This window comes from Pimephales promelas, chromosome 14, assembly GCF_988280905.1.
Source record: "Pimephales promelas chromosome 14, fPimPro1.hap1.1, whole genome shotgun sequence".
Lineage (NCBI taxonomy): Eukaryota > Metazoa > Chordata > Actinopteri > Cypriniformes > Leuciscidae > Pimephales > Pimephales promelas.
Window position 1 is genome coordinate 14,649,581 of NC_142782.1, and position 20,706 is coordinate 14,670,286.

The 20,706-nt window shown below is 36.9% G+C and overlaps 2 protein-coding genes and 1 long non-coding RNA gene across 3 annotated transcripts; 1 reads left to right on the forward strand and 2 right to left on the reverse strand.

Annotated features, from left to right (window-relative positions):
- Nucleotides 1-7,449: 7,449 nt before the first annotated feature.
- Nucleotides 7,450-11,725, reverse strand: adra2b (adrenoceptor alpha 2B). Its single transcript, XM_089119462.1, has one exon. The coding sequence runs from the start codon at nt 10,649-10,651 to the stop codon at nt 9,134-9,136; it is 1,518 nt and encodes a 505-aa protein (XP_088975588.1). The 5' UTR covers nt 10,652-11,725; the 3' UTR covers nt 7,450-9,133.
- A 112-nt stretch (nt 11,726-11,837) lies between these two features.
- Nucleotides 11,838-16,399, forward strand: LOC120473507 (uncharacterized). The gene is made up of 3 exons (XR_005621605.2): nt 11,838-11,931; nt 14,825-14,954; nt 15,908-16,399. It is a non-coding gene; the product is annotated as an uncharacterized LOC120473507 (long non-coding RNA).
- Nucleotides 16,400-17,174: 775 nt separating this feature from the next.
- On the reverse strand, nt 17,175-20,651 carry dusp2 (dual specificity phosphatase 2). The gene is made up of 4 exons (XM_039663463.2): nt 19,397-20,651; nt 18,766-18,896; nt 18,447-18,666; nt 17,175-18,356 (listed from the first exon to the last, which is right to left on the reverse strand). The coding sequence occupies exons 1-4, from the start codon at nt 19,788-19,790 to the stop codon at nt 18,103-18,105; spliced, it is 999 nt and encodes a 332-aa protein (XP_039519397.1). The 5' UTR covers nt 19,791-20,651; the 3' UTR covers nt 17,175-18,102.
- Nucleotides 20,652-20,706: the final 55 nt, after the last annotated feature.

Genomic DNA, 20,706 nt, shown 5'->3' on the forward strand with positions numbered 1-20,706 from the left:
TGTGCTGCTTTGGCTCTAGTTCAGGCCCTCTAAGCTACTGTTCTAGCTTTCCAGACTGACTGCTAAAAATGTAAACACGTGAATGCTGAAAAAGTTGATGTTTTTTCAACAATTTTGGCTTGTAACAGCCAACCGTTTACTTCTAAAGAATTCAAATTTGACAATCAGTCACACCACTCTAAGCTGTTTTGCAAATATGCTCTGAAATTGCTGCAATTTTTTTGCACTACCCTGGTTGTTATGTCTTCAGTTCCACCACATCCCACAGGTGCTCTAATGGGTTGAGATCTGGTGACTGTACACTCTTAGAAGAAACGGTTCTATATAGATCCTTAAAAGAATAACGAAGGTAACAGAATAACGATTGTCTATGGAAATGGTATCACCATTCGCGCCGCCTTGACGCTCACGTCGTCATAATATTATATTAGCGCGCGCATCATCTGCTCCTCAGAGTTCTCTGCCGAAAGGAATCTTGTCGGCAGCGCGAGATATTTGGCAGCGAACGCAGAGTCTCGTTCCCTATTCAGAGAACATGGGTTACACAGAGACGTTCTCTCTTTCATATGTTTACTCAAAGCTACGTATACGACACAGTGGGAACGAAATATCAAACTGGCTAAGAGCTTAACTAGTAAATGACAAGATAACTTACTTGACTTAAAGCAGACAAAACATGGGAACATGTAGCCATGTCGATATTATATTACCCTGGTAGTAATCTCTATTAATCTCCAGTATAATTACATTGTTTGATATAATATTGTTTTATTTGATATTATGTATATATGAACTTTTATTTAATTTTGGTTTATTTATTATTACCATTATCTTACTTGTATTTATATTGTAAGTTAATATTGTGTTCAGTTTGGCCCTGTAAATAAAGGGGTATTTTTTAAAAATTTATTTTATCTTTTTTTGACAAAGTGTGTGCAGTTTCGTTTTCTTAAGTACCGTTTCAAGAACCGTTTAAAAAATACCGAGTAGGTACTGGTATGTGGTATCGGATAAAACCCAACCGATACCCAACCCTACTTATAATATAACACAAAACATATGACAACACTATTCGTGATATAGTGACTTGGGTAACACTTTACTTGAAGGGGTGTACATAAGACTAACCACTTTATTGGTTAACATTACATTAAACTGTCAGGTGGTTGGTTTTGACATTGGCTGTCATAAAGCCATTATAACTTTTTAATGACAAATTCAATAAGTAGGCCTACCACTGCAGTTGAGATCACGAAAAATATTCATAACACAGTTATGATGGCCTCATGACAGCCAATGTCAAAGCCGACCACATGACAGTTTAACTTCATTTTATGTCATGTTGTCATGACAAAGACACTGACAGATTATGATGTTATGGTTTATGTCAAGATGTCATAACAAAGACATCTTAAACAATGTCATATTTGCATTCAAAATGTCATTATTGAGCAAATGACACTTAATGACAGTTGTCATAAACATGCATAAACCATATGTCATGTCATGGTTATGAAAGTGTCATGTCTTATGCACACCCCTTCAAGTAAAGTGTTACCGTGACTTGTATGTTCATATATTACATTTCTATATGGGTAATAAAGGGGTCGGTGTGTGTGTGTGTGTGTGTGTGTGTGTGTGTGTGTGTGTGTGTGTGTGTGTGTGTGTGTGTGTGTGTGTGTGTGTGTGTGTGTGTGTGTGTGTGTGTGTTGTGCATTGTGTGTAAACTTTAACCTTCTATTCAATGTTGATTGCTTATTTTGTGTTTTTTGGGGGTGGTTCCAAATGATATTTCATAATCTGAACTAACCTTTCATTATCATAAAAATGTTATCTGATATTTTATGAGACTTATTCTTGATCTTGACTGCCAGTCAGTCATGAGTGTTTCTGCATATTGCATATTGCACATGACTTTTATTTTTGGAAATAAAGTGTCTGAAATATTAATAAAGAGCAATGCAATTGCAGTATGTTAAATATAGACCCCTCCCCCCATTTAATAAATTATAATGTTAAACCATAAATTGATTTTATTTTTTTTCTTCATTATGATATCAGGATAGTTCAACCTGATGTTTTGTATTTTATGCAACCAGAAAAGAAAATATTAAAATTAATTTTAATTCGGAACAACATCTTTAATTTTAATCTACATCATGCTCATCATAGAAGAAGTTTTGTATGTATGAACTTTGTGTATTTTTTTTATATAAATTGATAAAACCAGAAAGAATATGCCCTTGTGCTTGATCTCTGTCACAATTTATTGATGTGCATGATAAACTTCTTTGACATTCAGTCAATAGAGGAGCTCCTTGGCCTTACAGAATTATTCATGCCATCTTTTCTTTATTCTTTTCCCATTTTGACACATTTAAATGACAATAGAATCACTAGTAAATCGTGTCTCTCTAATAGCAAAGACACTACTGAGGCTGAGTGCTGTCCTAAAAGAGCTATTCTCAGTTGATTATGACACAGTTGTTAGACATGATGATATGTGGTACGTGATGAGGCTGTGACTGAACACACTTTGTATTTCCTGTTTGATTGTCAATGCCAAAAAAACAAACCTCCCTCCTCCCATCCATTCCCAGCCATGGTCCTGCTAATCCGTTTTCAAATGTAATAGTCACAAATTTCCATGGATGAAAATTTGGGTCAGGGGTAAGACAGGACGAGAAAGGACATATTGCACTGCTGTCATATCAGAATGAAGACATTTTTTAACAAAATGGTCAGACTGTAAAATGCTAAATGGATTATCTCTTGTTTACAGAATCACACAATCTTTCAAAAGACGCCCCTATGGGTTTAATGATTTATGTGTGTGTGGGTGCATTTAATGTTGTTTTTTGAATGGCATGATTTAAGTGTAGTGCAGTGGAAAGTAGGTTACAGAGAGGGCAATGAGGGACTTCCTAAGAGGAAGTTTAACTTCTTGAACTTGTCTTCTTAGTCAGTCTTATCATGCGAAGGGCATGAATGGATCATGTGAACAATGTTGCTGCTTAACAGAAATAATTTCAGTCACCATGAAAACACTATCAAATTGACAATTCCTGTTTTTTATGGAATTTTGCCGTTTTTGTTATAAACTATTGTTATCATTAAAAAAAAATGTCCTCTTAATCTTTAATTAAAATAACTTTTGTGTTGATGCGTTTACTGGTTTTGTTTACTGGGGGCAACCTGTCACTCACATGAGATCACAGCAATAGTGTCCAGTAATTAAAAAATATAATGTAAATATAATTAAAATATAATATACAAAAATAATACTTCAGTTCCTGATGGAAAAAAAAAATAAGTCCCACCCTCATCTGTGGCTCGTCTGTAAGGGTAGGTGGTGTAGTGATATTAAAACCAAAATATGAATCCAAAACATACAGTATGATTCATGATTCTGAGTGGGGCAGGTACTGTAGGTGCCTGAGCTCTCCACAGCTCTACGGCGCCCCACAAATTTCCAATGTAAATCTGTGGTGAAAAATGGAACTACAGCGCATTACCATTTCTGTTCTAAAAAAGTGATACATTAGTAGCTAATTACATCTTTAACAGTGTAATTAGATTACTGTTGATTAGACGACTAAAACAAAAAACACTAAAACATATTACATGACTTACTTCGTATTACTTTCTAAATCCAACATGAACCTTGACTAGTTGAACAATGGGAACTTGAAGCCCCTCTTGTATGCATACATTAGGTCTTTAGTGACCTGTTTATTCACTACCCTCCTCCTCATTCATCTTTTTTTTAATTTCAAGATAGAAAATCTCAATCAATTCATTATAAAAAAATATAAAAAATTAACAAGAAAGAATATATAAAAGAATGTCTGTTTTCCCATTATTATTATTTTTTTTTTAAATAGGGTCGCTAAAGACCCAAGGTGTGTAACAGTGTAAGTATATATTTTTTTCAGCACAACAATAATTGAATCTTTGATGACTGAATAAGTGCAATTCACCTTTATTCCACACAATGGCAATGTCTGAAACACAATGATAAAGTGACGATTCACTCATAGTTACTGCAGGCAGAAAACAAAAGAATCATCAGCAAAACTTGTTTTGAAATGGTTCAGTGATTTACTGCAGAGCAAGTACAGTACACAATAAATTATTATTGTCACTGTCACTTGATAGTGGATCTGGTGAAGTAGCGATCAAAATATTGATTTTGAAGATCTAGAAAATTATAGTTTTGAGAATGATTGAGACATCATATGATCGTGAATATGAGACAGATACTGAATGTACTGAAATGAGCTCTGATGAGGACAGTGATGATGATATTAAACATCTGCTCAAACTGAACCCTTCCAAGCTTCAAAATATGTTTCTCAAATATCAGGAGAGTTCTTGTCACGATTCCTGTCTTGTGTTTTCCTTGTCTTGTCTTCCAAAATTACATAAATTATTATTGAACTGTATTTAAATATTTTACTATTTAAAGGGAGGTTACATTTAAAACATACATTTTAACATTAGATGTTAAATGTTGTTTTATATAGAATTGTTGTATTCAGTATTTAATGTAATTACATCAGAAGTAACTGTACAGAAAATTAAAAGTAATCCCTTTACTTTTTCAACGTAAACTAAATAAATTACAACATTAATTACTTAGTAATGCATTACACCCAACGCTATTATGAAGTAATTTGCTATATTGACTACACATCTACAAATTTATGTATCTGCATATTTACTGCTATATGACTAGTCTGCTATAGTTCAAGTTCAGAAATTGCCTTTATTAGTGTGTTAATAATAAATCATTTGATCAATCGATTTGTTCAAGAACACTGATTCTTTAAAGAAACCAAAAGCCACTGCAGTGTGCATTGTTTATAGATGTGAAACGGTTCTGCTGTGACTGCATGTGGAACTGTGTTATTTGGCGGAGCAAAAATAGACAAATTAGGCTAAATGATAACACAGTGTCTGAAATGTTGTGCTGTCAAGCTGATAACTCAAAAAAACTAAATTTTTTCTGCTGTGATATTGCTTATTTGTAAGTGCAACAGTGTCTGTCCATTTTTTAGTGCCATTCATTCTGAAAGCAGTTTTTCATTTTAATTTTTCCCATAGGGATTTAAATGAAAAGTTTGATAAAGAGTAATAAGCCATGAACAACAACCCTTCGACTTGAAGCAAAGAAAGTATTTGAAAATCAGAGAAAAACACAAAGGTGTAATTCACGGCTTTAAAGGGAGAATATAATTAAAGCTGATTTTAAGATATTTTATATAAAAACAGTCCTTTTTTTACATTTATTGAAAAGTATGCATGTGTACAGAAATATGTACGTAGATGGAGGTTGACTCGATTTGCTTGTTTCGATTCTCTGACTGGTCAAGATTTCTTTGCAGAATCATGAGTGATGTTCTTCATAAGAAATTCTGCTGGTAAGTGATTATTTAAAATAAATAAATAAATAAAATGCAATAATGTGATCTGATTGCTTTTACAAAAGCAAATACCACAGATTAATGACTTCACAGCTCATAGTAAAGGTCTGTCTGCAAATTCAGCATGAAATGTCTTTTTATGTTTTTGAAACGGCTTCTTGAACAATAAAAAATTTAGGGTGGGACTTTCTTTTGTCCATAGGGAATCGATTGGATGGTTGGGTCATTGTGGTTTCCTATTTCTGTGATGTCATGTGAGTGACAGGTTGTCCCACCCTCACGCCAGTAAACGCATCATCAGAGAAGAGAAGAGCTGTCACACCAAGAGGGAAGGAAAGCTATTTTGATTAGAGATTACGAGGGCACATAAATTTAATGCATGGACTAATCATTTATAATAAATAATGCAATTTAACATTAAAATGCAAGGTCAGTTGTTTGAACTTGTTTAGTTTTGCGTTTAGTGAGATAACAAAATATTTCAACTCAAATTAACATTTTGTGTCCAATTATTTTCTTATGTGGCAAGCAGCCATGTGATAAGCAAGAGCGTGGAATATCGTAAATTAAGCCCTGTTTTATGTCTAGGTCCTGATTACCCGTTCCTGATCACCGGCTGGATGCAAAAGTATCCCTTACATATTGTATAAACTTTTAATTGAGGAGACTGTGTTAGCACAAACAACACTAAAAACTTTGGGAAGGTTTATTGTGTTTCATTCAGGCCAGCCATAAGATTATGTTGCATGGCCTCACTGTCCCAAATACATACTTGAATTCAGAGACTGAATAAAGCTCATTTATTTTATTTTGCAAATTGAGTGTGGGCTCCGGATGCAGAGAAGTGTTTTTGTCTTCTTAGCTACCCTTGCCAGACTCTTACACAACTACTAATTAGTTGTTGTTTAAAAAGTCGGTCTTCAATTTCCTGCATTAACCAGACTATGCCTGAAGTGTTTTTTTTGTTTTTGTTTTGTTTTTTAATTTTATTTAAATGAAAGGTGTTCTTAGACGGCCCAACACTTTGGGAAATATGTTAATTTCCCTGGAATAACATTTCCATATTTGTAGATGAATAATTTCAATTTCTCTGCCAGTCAAAGCAAGCGATGCAATCAAGAGTTTGAGTCTCTACCATAGCACGACCTTGCGGGTAGATTCTTAAGGAAAAGTGAAGGCTAGTAATCCATACAAAATTATTTACACACTTCATGAGACCACATCAATTATTAAAGGCAGCAACTTCCTGCAATTAACAGAAACGAATCTCCGTTTCTGTTTGAGTTCAGAGTCTGGAGTCTGCCTCTTATCTTGTAATATTAAGACATTTTGTCCCTGTTTTCCATTCCACCACTTTTAAAGTGCTGTCTTGATTAAAAACAAAAAGGCAATTCATATCAAAGAAGCTGAACCTGCATTTTAAGTATTAAACTCAATCCAGTATTAATCCTCAATCCCATTGCATTGTGTTCAGAAACATCATCATTCCTAATGCAATCATGCCTGTGAATATTAATTTATTGAAAAGGATTTGAAGGGTGTCAAATTGACCTTAAGGGAGACTGTTAAGAGAGATTATCCAACCGTATCGACATACATCTGCCAAAGAGCCAATTAATCTCATATTCTGTACATCAAAACATCTGCCTTGGCATTTGAATATAAAATTTCAAGTTTCTTGTATATTTGCGTCTGTAATAATCCTACAAGTCCATTCCACATGTTTGCAGACACAAAACTAGTAAAAACAAAGATCTGCAGACAATGTTGTTTTGGAGAAGAAAGTTTTGCCTGGTTATCATGAAGCCCTTTCCAATAGAAAACCCTTATTCAATTTTAATCATTTGAAATGCAGTGTTCCAATGAAATTTGTCAAGATAAAAATCGGTATAAAGCACAATCGGTTTCCTCTAACAGCAATGAGTCAGTTAGCACACACAGCTCATCGGTTTTATTTTTAAAGAGCAGTGGAAAACCAATAGCATTACACTGAAGAAAAAGGAGTCACGGAGACAAAAAGGGATACAGTTGGATCCTGTCAGTTGCAAAGCTTTTAATCTGCAGCCCGAATGCAATGTCCTGACACATTCCAAAAAAGTCATACCAAAAAACAAACAAACAAACAAAAAAAAAATTACAGTGCAATTTTCAATTGTATTGTAGCTAAGTATGAACTCTTAATGTCTGTTTTCCCCTTATAGGGGCAAAACAAAGCAAAAAAGTGGGGAATATATATAAGGGGAAACCATTGGGTAAATAAATACAAAATAATTCGCATACTAATTTACAGCTTTCAGTTATTTGTTCAAAATGAACTGCAAATGGAAATTATTCTTTTGAAATAAACTCTGGTTTAAGAAGATACAAAATGAGTTTAGCAGCAAAACATGTAAAAGCATTGGCACGAGACTTCGCTGAATCATAGCAATGGCAGATATGGCAAACCAGCAACATTTATCAAGCACACACTTATATAGTTGAACTGGTGCCAGTGGAATCAGGGGAGGAATGTGAACTCACACACCATCACGTATGCAAAGAAAGCTCCACACAACAACATTCGCACACCCTCTCACACACAGCATACATTTCCAAACATACACGGCAGTCAGACACAACACATACCTATTCATAATATTTGCTCTGCACACACACACACACACACACACACGTGGGGATCATTAGCAAAAAAGACAATGACCAAAGAAATAGAAAGCATCACTGCTATCAGCCCTTAGTCCCAAAGTATCACCCTGCTGAATGTTCAGACATATGGGTGCAGTAGATCAGTGTACACCAACAAATGATCATTTGTTCTTTTATACAAAGAAAAGTGCCGAACCGAGTCAGAAAGAGCACCTCCAGTGAAATCAGGAGGTTTGTGTCATCTGACACAGTCACTAAAGTCCAATGCATTTTTTTCTTTAATGACGCAAAGAGTCTTATCATATTAAAAAAAAAGACCATTTGTCATAATACATATCAAAAGTTCCTGTAATAAACATTTTGCTATCTTAAAGCCTCTTGGCAACCAGTTCAAGATGGGAAAATTGAGAGCTTTCCCACATCCATGACAGGTGTTCTGTATTCACAGCGCTTTTCTGCATCAAAGCATTGCTGGAAACTCCCCAATGGCCCTGTACGGTTCAATCGGAGAAACTTGCGTCAGCTCATTTCATACACATGGGTTTTCACGAGAGTATTTTGTGTCTTTCAGAAGTGTAGGCATCAGGTGGACCAATCAGCATGGACAAGCTGAACGTAAAGATTATCAACGATGTACCTTTGAAATCCTTCGAGAAATCCGCGTTTGCAATACCCTCAAGGCCTTGTGTTCTTAGAAAGCAAAGATAACTGGGGAAAAAAATGCAATAACCTGCATATTGAACTCCATGTGCTGTGGCCTGTCCTGGCAGGTGTGCGATAGTCAACATAAATTATTTATTTTTAAGCCTTGATTTGTCAATGTCTGTGATTTTTTTTTTTTTTTTTTTTGGATTTGCCCCATTTATAACACAAATCCAGGAGTTCTAAGCCTGGGGCAGTAACCTGGACAAAATAGAGCTATTTGAGTCGCACGGTGTCCCGGGCAGCACAAAAAGCCCTTAGTTTACATCGCAACAGCTTCGTTATTGTGCTTCTTTTAGTCCATGTTCTGAATAGCTGGATATTTGTGGTCTGAGTAAGGAAATCCAACCTCAGGAGCTTCAGAAGAATGTGCCTTTGGTCTTGTTGCAGAGAATCTTCTTGAAGGCTCTGCGGAAGTCTTTGTTGAAGATGGTGTAGATGACGGGGTTGAGGCAGCTGTTGCAGTAGCCGATCCAGAAGAAGAATTTAAAGAGTGGTTCTGGCAGGGCACATGACTCGGGGCACACAGCCTGTAGGCTGTACGAGAAGAAGAAGGGGAACCAGCAGATGACGAAGACGCCAATTACCACCGCCAACACAAAGGTGAAGCGCTTCTCTCGGTTCACCATTGCTTTGCGCCGTGCTGAGTTGGGCGTTCCTTCCTGCTTTGACTTTCGGGTCACCAGCTTGGTGCCTTTGGCGGTGGCGATCATGTCTCTGTATTTCTGTATAGTGGCAGGGGAATGGATGCCACTAGGCGTCACGCTCGGGGTGCAAGGGACCTCCAACCCCCTCCCACCTTGCTCTGTGTCCGAGTCAGAGCTCATGCTCTCTCCGTTGTTGTTGTCAGGCGGTTTCTTGGTCTTCTTCACTTTTTTCCCGTGTTTAGGTTTCTTGGGAGCCATTTCCGAGGAATTCGAAGGAGACGGAGAAGGACACGGTGTGGTTGGCGTCAGGGCCGTCGGAGGGGCTTGCAAAAGGTTGTTGGCAATCGGGTCGCTTGCCGCCTGCTGGATGGACTCCACTTGGGACACGGCCAGAGTTGGAGGCCTAGGGTTTTTATGCAGGGTTGCAGGCGTTTCGTCTCCCCTTCCGTTTTGCAGACCCTCCTTGTGCTGAGACGTCGCGGCATTGGCTGGGACCTCTTTGCGGGGCTCCCCTGGGGGACACCGCGTGCGCTGCTTGGCAATCTGGTAGATCCTTATGTAGACTAAGATCATAATCAGACAAGGAGCAAAGAAGGAACCGATAGTGGAGTACAGGATGTACCAGCGCTCGTCATTGAGCTGACACTGTGGCAGCCCATCTGAATCGACACCTCCTTTATTCTTGTTCATGGAGAGTAACGGTGGAAAGGAGATGACTGCTGATATCAGCCACACCACCAAAATCGCACATTTGATGCGTTTGTGCGTCCGCTTTGCGCCGTATGTGACGGCGCGTGAGATGGACAGGTAGCGGTCTAGACTGATGGCGCACAGGTGTACTATAGAGGAAGTGCAGAACAACACATCCAACGCCAGGTAAATCTCACACCATACGGTACGAAAATACCAGTATCCCATCAGTTCATTGGCCAACGAAAACGGGATGATGAGGGTGGCTACCAAGATGTCTGCAGCCGCAAGTGAGACCAAGAAGAGATTCTGGGGTCCTCTAAGTGAGCGGCTTGTTAAAACAGCAATGATGACAAAAATATTACCCACGATTGTAAAAAGAATCATCAATGTGATGGCTGTTGCAAAGATTGCTGTGGCTTCTGGAGAGTATGGGGCGAGCTTTATCATACTCTGGTTACAAGTGGGTGACGACGTGCCTCCGGTGGTGTTGATGTTGTGGCCAGGAAGACCTGTGCCAGCAAAGCACACGCTATCCATGACTGTCAATGCCCTGCCACTAAATATGTATGTGGACTAATGTTCTCTAATCCTAATGTGGGTTGAATAATTTTAACAATTTCGTTCAGCTGTTTTTTTTTTCCCCTCTAAGAACTTAGTGGAAGATATTTTGTTAAATATTACATATAACGTATAAACCCCCTTACGTATAAACGAATGAATACATATCTAACTGCAGTAAATATATGGCAGCCATTGTTATGTCACAACTCAGCGAGTGTTGGTATTTTATTACTTAGCGTCACATTAAAGAAAAATGAATAAATGGATTACATGAGTTTTGGAACAGTTATGGAAACATACGAATTGATTTAAATAATAACCATCAAAAAAATATGTCAGATTAAATCTAACGATTTATTATTTACGGTTGCAATTAACAATAATTTACAAAGGAAATGCGAGGGGGAAAAAATCCCCGCCAGTGCAAAAAAAAAAACAAAACAAAAAAAAAAAACGAGTGGCACAGAGATATTAATTGGCACTATAAAAAAGATGCGCAATATTGTGCGTTTGTAAATTATTTGGAAAACAGTAATTCAACACAAATATTCAAGTTAAGAATTTAAAAAATGGTATAAATTCAGTAGTTCTTACAAAACAAATTGGAATGCTTAAATGTAGGTTACCCAGATGCACAACCCTCCACGGAGCGCGAGGCTTTAAATATAAATCTCCAGAGAGCAAGCAGCAGCGCGCGGCGATGTGCCAGTTTCCCCTCACAGTTTTCACAAGTTTGCAAAAAGAATTTAAGCGCAACAACTACCCTGATTAATGATGTAGTCTGATGTAGTTGTGTCGTTGTTACATTCCTGAGTGTAGAAAGTCGGCATAATAAAGATTCGCGCGCACGCCAAAATGTGTCGGGTATGTCCAAAGCACTAAAAAGAAGTATGCCTGATAACAGCTTGTCGTCCGTCTCCCTCCGTGTTCCTCCCGTTTTAGTCACAGTATCTCTTTCAGCAAGTTAAATACCTCCTACGTGCATGACTGCCTCAGTGACCGTTTTAAGTATCGCGCGAGCCGCACTGGATTCATATCTACGCAGCGGTTCTCCTCAAAACCCCAGTATAAGTGATGTCAGGACGGGCGTCATGAGGCAACTCTTCCCTCCCACATAAAAGCCTGACCTATCATAAAACTCTATTGTAGAGCATAAAACAAAAATACAGACGTGTAGTGGGTGCAATTAAAATAATACATTTTGGAGAGGTCAACAATCCAAACAGCTTGTAGTAGGCTATGCAAAATGGATAACGGTAATGATTTCGATTAATGATATTTACATAATGAGGAGTACAGGATTAATGCTGCTGTGCTATGTATTCGTTTGAGAAGTTTACAAACTCGACCACCGCATGATATTGAAAAGCGCCATGATGTTGTTCTGCAGCAACATATCATGTTGTTGTTGTTGGCTTAATCCAACAAAAAAGCAACAAATTAAAACGTAAGTAGACTGTTAAAGCAACAGAGACCTGTGTGAAACGTTTAAAACTTTAATCACAGACTGCGCTCTCGTGCGTAAAAGGACTCGTGACTATCGAGCGCTTCCTCCGCACCGTATTCGCGCTTCATTTCATAAAGATCAAGTGGTTTAATGCTCTCTTCAGATGAAAAAGTGCAACGTATATACCCAATCGCAATTTAGAAGCCCTCAAGCGTATCCATTAGGATCGGTTTCCTGAATCACCTGTATTACCGTCGTGATTTTTAGCAAAGAACACAGGACATTATGTCAAAAGGGTCGAATGAGTTGCTGTATTTCCAGTATGCAAAAAAATATATTAAATAAATATTTGCACGAAGCAGCATTTTGCATAGAGAGCTCTTCAGTGGAGAACTATAACTATTCAGTCAGAGAACTATTTGTCTGTTTTGATAGATAGATAGATAGATAGATAGATAGATAGATAGATAGATAGATAGATAGATAGATAGATAGATAGATAGATAGATAGATAGATAGATAGATAGATAGTTGGAAAGATTTACTTTGTTCATTTACAAACCTGTGGTAAACGCTGCCCCCTCATGGACAACAAAATACAAACAGGCATGTCTTCAAAACATAGTCTATTTTAAACGTCAACATCTCAACATAATTTTGCAAGTGTATGGTTATTTAATAAGTAATTATTTCTTCATTAATCCAGCAGACAATGTATTTTGTTCTATATTTAATTCATACAAAAGTCCTTGATTTATTGCAAGTTGTTGCAGGATGACGTTCAGACATACTGTGTAAAGCCTGTTCTTATAGACTAAATTGCTTGGCTAGGTATCCAAATCTTAAAGGGTGTTACAATTTCCACTGCATGACAGGTTCTTTTATCCATTCATGTCTGTAGGCCATTTAAAACCATGACAATCCTGAGGATGAATTTCTCTTTGGAAGCTGCATTTCATATATAGCCTACTGTCATTATTTTTTTTCCCCAATAGCTTTCAAAAAGTTCATGATGTTCCTTCTGGGGAAAAGTAATTTTCTTCTTGATAGACTGATATACCAGGAAGGCTCTTTAATTCAACCCTTGTGAAAAAGAAGTGTGCTTAATTGTATTGAACTTGTAGAATACACTAACAAAACTAGGCTTGACAATAATATCACTTAAGTGTACACTTTAATGACTGTTTCTTAATGCACTTTTAAAAAATGCACTTTAAAATAACATCACATTAAACGTTTTACCTTAAAGTACAATTTGAAACATAATGTTTTAATAACCTTTTGTCATGCTTAAAAGAAGTACACTTAGTGCTTGATTTAAATTGAACTGTAGTGTTATTCATTATTAAATTTACAGATTTTAATTGTACTAAATTGCAGCTTCATCATTATGTAGGCTAATTACAAATTCATGTCAATATACATGACACAAGTTTCAATAGATTAAATTTTAATTCACCATACTGTCACATTCAACAGTGCATGGGCTATTTCAATTATGCAATTATGAAATAACATATAAAGATGTAATTAAGTCCTCACTGTAAAAAAGAAAAAAAGAAAAATTGCTGAATAAAATGCTGCCTTAATTTTTTTTTAAGTTCAATCAACTTAAATTACATTAAAGTGACTTAAAAAATTGTCGAATCTTGTATAACTTATTTTGATGAGTTAAAGCAATGTTCAAAAACAGAGCCGATCAATACTCGCACACTATGCAAACTGCGTATAGGGACCCGCAAATAAGCCTACTCAAAGCCCCGCCTCCCCCTCGTGTCATCGATAAGATAATTACGCGGAACTATCCTTCCTTCTGGTCACGAAAAGAGAGACTGAGAGAAAAACACCATGTGAGTGAATTGTGGGAACAGCGATCAGCCAGACTTGTGTTCTAAGTTTAATGTCAGCTAAGAACAATTAAATTGATGAGCATCTCTCTCTATCTGTATGTCTAACCAGCTCGATCTCATGAACGCGCATATCTATAATTTCGCGTGACATTTATAAGCCCAAAAAAAATTTTGTTTTGTTTTTTTTGCATTCCACACCCCTAATCCTACCCAAAAGATTTACAGTGCGTAACAGGCCCTATGCACGCAAAAAAAAAAAAAAAAAAAAATATATATATATATATATATATATTTGGCAATTTAAAGCACGAGAAATTAAATTCGTGGTATTAATACACACTTTCACGAGATTACGTTTGATAATACAAAGGGCAACGGTTTTTGTTTATAAACTGCACTGCAGCTCGGAAAGATACCCGCGTCGCGCGTTAACATTCATATGCGCGTGCACGAAATGAAACACGCACTTTTTAGTAGGCCTAGAACATCTACGGAGACCAGTTACTAGTACAATATTGGCGTGACGGCACTCCTCATTAGGTGCTCGTATACTTTTAAAACAAGATAATGATTATCTAGTGTCCAAGTCAGCAATATATTGACTATATTGCATTTAGAATGTTGATTGGCTGGACATAGGCCTACTGGTCAATATGGATGGCTGCACATCAGTAATTAATAACCATCAAGTATCTATTGCTTTCATCGTTTAAATGCAGTGACATGCAATGGCAAGCCATTTTAGCTTTTATTACTTCACAGGATGCATTTTTATATAAATAATTAAATGTGTACAATTTAAAATGTGAATTATTGATATTAATGTAAAATATATTATATTTCTGATATCAGGACTTATATTTTGGTTCCCATTGAAGTCCATTATAGGCTATGGAGAAAAATCCTGGAATGTTTTCATCAAAAACCTTAATTTCTTTTCGAATGAAGAAAGAATGGCATGGACATCTTGGATGACATGGGGGTGAGTAAATTATCAGCAAAAGTTTTTTTTTTTTTTTTTTTTTTTCGTTTTTTTTAAGTGAACTAAGATTCTTGCTTATAGGGCAGGATCGGCTCTGTTCAAAAATATATATATATGGTTTTGATGAAAATGTGGCTTGAAGCAACCCAGCATTTTTTTGTATATTTTAATTAGTACTTTTTATACTTATTAGCTATTTTGAGATTATCTTCATCTGCTTGTAACCATGTCTGCTCGGCTGATCATCTTGTATCAGTTCAAAACCAGACAGCCTTGTAATGGACATTTTAATTTGAGTATAACCAAATAATGTATATAAAAAATTATTTTAATAGATAAGATAATTTTTTATGAACTTACTAGCCTATGACTTGGATTACAGACCATTTTATTTCAGAAATGTTTTGGGAGTTCATTTATAAGAGAGGGAGGTGGACGTCATGTTAGAACTGTTAATTATGCAGTTTCTGATAGCCATGAAAACAGTATCATGCAGAGCAACACATTAGTACGGCTATTTGAAACAACCTCAATTCCCAACAACAAAAGCAAACTGTGCCTTTACATCATTTTCCTGTTATTATGAGCAAGCTGATGGGGTGCGCATTCACAAAAAGAATTAACCCCGGACAGCATGCAGATTTTCCAATAGCCTTTGGTAAGCACTATTTAAATTATTTGTTTAGATGCTGCTGTCAGAATAATGTGTGTATGTGTACAAACGCTGTCTAATGGTTCTAACAGCTGAAATATTTACTGGGTAATATGTGATTCAGAAATATGAACTCGTGGCACTGGATCAATGTTTAACAGTTCAGGCAGAATCCAATTAAAATTTCGATTTAAAACGGACACTGTAAGCAAATAAGTTTGGCGGACAGCATCGCACCAAAGCTGTTTCAGAAGATGTTCAGAGTTTTATTCCATTATCCAATCCATTTTATCCTTATTAGGGTCACGGAGGTCTGGGGCCTGTCCCAGCGTCTAGGGTCACAGGTGGAGAAATACCCTGAATCGTTGACCAGCTCTTCATGTTGGGTCACAGGCAGTGTCATCTCTTGCCAGACAAAGGGAAAAAACAGCCTTGACAACACTGTCCTCACCTTACTCTTTCACATTCTCTTCCTCCTCTTCCTCTCAGATTGTTTCCATCTATTGTTATCCACATTCAGTGTTATTTCCATCTATTGTTATGAAAAATCAGCAGATGGCGCTGTGGTGTAAGATTTACACTTCTTGTATCCTGCGTGGCAATCCAAAATTGTTTTGTTTTTTCCATAATAATACTTTTGTAAGATTACCGCAAGAACGTATCTTCAATGTATGCCAATGTTAATTAAATAAGAAATGCACACTGTTATTAAATGTCAAAATATTTGTTTATAAGAAACTGAAACTTGTTTTAGAAAGGACACGTTAAAACTGATAAAGATGAAGATTTATATTTCAAATAACTGCTGTTCTTTTCAAATTTCTATTCATCAAAGGGTCCGTAAAAAATATTATTACGGTGTCTACAAAAATATTAAGCAACTGGTTTCAAAATGTATTCAAAAATAAGGGTAACACTTTACAATAAGGTTCATTAGTTAACATTAGTTAATGTATTAACCAATATTATGAACTAACAATGAGCAATACATTTGTTACAGTATTTATTAATATTTGAAAATATTAGATAATAAATATCCAGATGTTCATTGTTTGTTCATGTTGGTTCACAGTGAATTAACTAATGTTAACAAATACAACCTTTGATTTTAATAATGTTGAAATTAATATGAATAAATGCTGTAGAAGTAGTGTTCATTCTTCTTAGTTAATGTTAACTAAAGTAGTTAACTAAGGTAAACTAAAGTGTTACCAAATTTTCTATTCATCAAAGGATACTAAAAAAATATATTACAGTTTCTACAAAAATATTAAGTAACTGGTTTGAAATTTTATATTAAAAAAAAGAAAAAAAATGTTTCTTGAGCAGCAAATCAGAATGATTTCTGAAGGATCATGTGAGACTGAAGACGAGTGATGATGCTGAAAATTCAGCTTTATCAGAGGAATAAATTACATTAAAAAATGTAAAATAGATTTTTTTTTTAAATCTATTCTGGTTATTTGGACATAAGTTGGTGCTTTGGGAACACTTGAGGCCAGATTCTGTCAGTGTGTAAGGACAACATTGATTTGTTTAAAAAGATAAAAAGAAAACTACATTCAGTATTGCATTACACAAATGAATCCATCATTTTATTTACATATTGAAATGAGTAAACCACATAGCTTACAAAAGATCTTATCAAAACAAATTGAATTTAAAGTGCATCTTGTGAATGATAGATAAATAGATAAATAAATATTCACAAAAAATAAGGAAATAACACCTTATAAAAAAATAAAACACATTAGCAAAATGGCTTTAGTGCCTTTATCTATCGCAACACAATTTTAACTTAATTTTAAAAGGACCTAGGATCACAGTTTGTCAGGTCTTTGCCCTTTAAAACATGTTTGAGACAGACAATTAGACTAACTTCATGGAAAAACTTGACATTTACCACACAGAAGACTAAACCACAAGTAACAGCCATATATGGTCACAGCATCGCTCAATGGAACATTGACTGATGCAACATCTATGATGATCTGCAGAAATACATCCTGAACATATACTATTGTTGAAGGCTAAATGAAAACGCTTTAGGGGACGTTTGGCGGGACAGAAGTTGTTTGTCTGTTTCATCAATATCTCAGATGGGTTGATGTTTTAAGATCACAGTAGTAGTCGAGTACACAATGTCACAATGACATGAGACTATTACACTTTCCATGAGGGATAATGAGTGTAGCGGTCGTTCGGAAACGACCACTATTTATAGTTTGTGTTGCCATAAACAATCATGAACAGGTAGATGCAGTCTACAACTTTACCCAAACAAGTTGAGTTATGCTCAACTATGGTGTTATAGTTTTAAAGGGTGAGATGCCAAATTTGTTTGCCACAACTGACACGTGCAGTTTGTACGGCCATAGCATCGAGGAAAAAACTTCCTTTAAGCACCTTTGTAGATTTGTCACAGTCTTCGAGGTCAAATCTGCGACTAGTAGATCTGAAAGTTAGTGCGGCCAGTTCAAGACTTCTTGTCTGATACTAAAACGCGGTGCCACTGTTTTCTCTGTCTAGTACAGAATAAGGGCACAACACGTCCGTCTCGAACTGCAGAAGTTGTCCCATGAAAGCTAGATTGGGTGAGATGACTTGTCTGCGGCGTTTTACGAAGTCAAAGGCCTCGTCCAGACGGACACGTCGAGCGTGTATGAGGTACGCCAGGCAGATGGTGGCCGACCGGGAGATTCCTGCATGACAGTGGACCAGCACTCGCCCGCCACTCTCTTTTATCGAATCTGCAGATGCAATGAAGGTGAACGTTAGTTTTTAGCTGGTTGTTATCTTTCTGAAGGATTCTGAAAACTCTTTTTACAGTCATGACTTACCAATAAAATGGATGGCCTCTGGAAAGAGCACGCGTATGTCTGCGGCAAGACTGTCCTCCACCTTCAGAGTTTTGTACTGAAGTTCCTCCTCAAACAGGTTCGGACAGGAAGAGGACACGTTGAGCACTGCCGTGATCCCACAGCGTTCCAGAGTATCCCGTCTGGACGAGTGATGCGCACTTCCCAGAAAGAGGAAGGGGAGGATTTCAACTGGACCACCCTGGTAATCAAAAAGGATACAATTCAATGAGTATTTTCAAAAGATATTGTGAGTGTCATTGTATCATTTATTATGATTTTAAGATTTCTAATCACCAACCTGATCGTAGAGAGGAGTCTTTCTTCCGGACACAATGGACTCTGGTTCACTGAGAGCAGGATTGTTTGAGAACATGACAGGAGTGTTAAAGCAGAGCTCTGGATAAAGTGCAGAGAACCCGTCAAATCCACCTAGAAATGGTTAGAGAAAACATTTTGTTAATTTGTCCATTTTCTGGGTTTGACAAATACACTGTAAAAAAGTTGCTGACTAATATTTTGAAGTTGCCTAAGTACAATCAACTTTTGCCACATTTTGCTTTTTCTAAATATACATGAGTTATTTGTGTTTATTAAATATAATTACATTCATTTATTCAACTTAGGCTGAGAGATATATTAAATAATAGTATTCCAGGTAATTCAAGTGTTACCATATTTTAACTTTTTAGGTCACCTGTCAAACAATGTAAATTTATTTACAATTTAAAATAAATATAGACCTATAGAAATATAAAATATAGCAACCTAGAACTAAATTAAAGTATTCCAAAAAAAAAAAAAAACGTCATGAAATATTTGTTCCAATTGCTTGGTGTGTGGGCTAAAAGAAATAGCACGTGTAGCAAATCAATTTAACGGATTTTAAGCTCTATTCCTCAAAAACAATGACAACATTTCTAGTTTTTTACCTTGTAAGAAGCATATGTGCGTCGAGGCAGACTGGACCTCTAACTGAAGGGCACTGATGAGGAGACTGGCCAAACTCTCGCTCTTCAAATCCCTGACCGACCGACTGTTTTCATCCAGGACCACCACCGGAGAGAAGTCCCCGTTCCGGAGCTGGGCCAGGAGAGACTTATCAGCCACCAGCCATTCCAGAGACACCACGGAGCTCTTGGACCTCCGTCTCAGCATTGAATTCCAGTTGACGTTGCGGGACTCGATAATGTGCGCTCGGGAGAAGCCGAGGAAAGGCCGACAGTCCAACACGATACATCCTCCAGACGCGAAGAGCTCAGAGGGAGTCCGCAAAATATGAACTAACTCGCTACCTGAGATCTCGAGAGGGTCGCCGATACCCATGACCTCTCCAGACAAACAAACAGCCGTGAGTGGAAAACGAATATTCTTCACTGCATCAAACGCATTCAGTATATGGGTAACGTTACGTATTTTGTCCTCTGGAAATGAAGTGCTATAAACAATAACAAAAAAAAGATGACACAAAACAGTATTATGTCCGTAGAGGCCTGGTGTGTTTTCACAGTATTAGTCTATTGCTTTGTTTTTAACCCGAAATGCCATATAATCTTCGTCTGAATTTCGTCAAAGCTTAGTTTTAATGCCCTTTATTTCTCAGCAGATGTGATTCTACAGTAGAGGAGGGGTTGGAAACAGTATTTGTATCGCGTCTCCTCCGCCACAGCCACGCCTCGTTTTCCACATAAGGAACAGACGTCACGTTCGGAAACACCATATATGGTCTGTTGACTTAGACCGACATTCCAAATATGGGTGTTGACGCGCTCTCCGCTCTTTTCCCACTGGCACGTGGTTGTTGGGGTTACCCGTGTTTTTATTTCGTGACATAAGTTTAAGCAATTTGCTACCATAGAGCCGTACAACCGCAGCGGCAACACTCACACACACACACACACACACACACACACACAAACACACTTGCACACGGCCTACTATTAGTTATGACACCGGGTTTTGAGGGCTTTTGGCAAGGTCATAAGAGATAGCTTTTATAGATATAGATTTTTCATGGTTGACCGTAGGCCTACCACGTAATTTTGTGTGGGTAAAATACACTGTGCTACAACTTTCCACACAGGTGTACACTTTCAGTGGGTGATGCAAGCTGTCAGGAGAGAGAATAGACGCAAAAGATGCCAACACACACACACATAAAGAAACATTGAAATAAAAAAATAAAAACTAATGTCAAGTTTAAAATTATTTAAGAATGTAATGAATGCAGAACTAAAATGTT

Coding starts and splice junctions, on each gene's coding strand:
- dusp2 (XM_039663463.2), bottom strand. CDS start 19,790: ATGGGTATCGGCGACCCTCTCGAGATCTCAGGTAGCGAGTTAGTTCAT. Junction 18,667..18,765: donor AGACTCCTCTCTACGATCAG/GTTGGTGATTAG, acceptor TTTGATTACCAG/GGTGGTCCAGTTGAAATCCT. Junction 18,357..18,446: donor AGAGGCCATCCATTTTATTG/GTAAGTCATGAC, acceptor TTGCATCTGCAG/ATTCGATAAAAGAGAGTGGC.
- adra2b (XM_089119462.1), bottom strand. CDS start 10,651: ATGGATAGCGTGTGCTTTGCTGGCACAGGTCTTCCTGGCCACAACATC.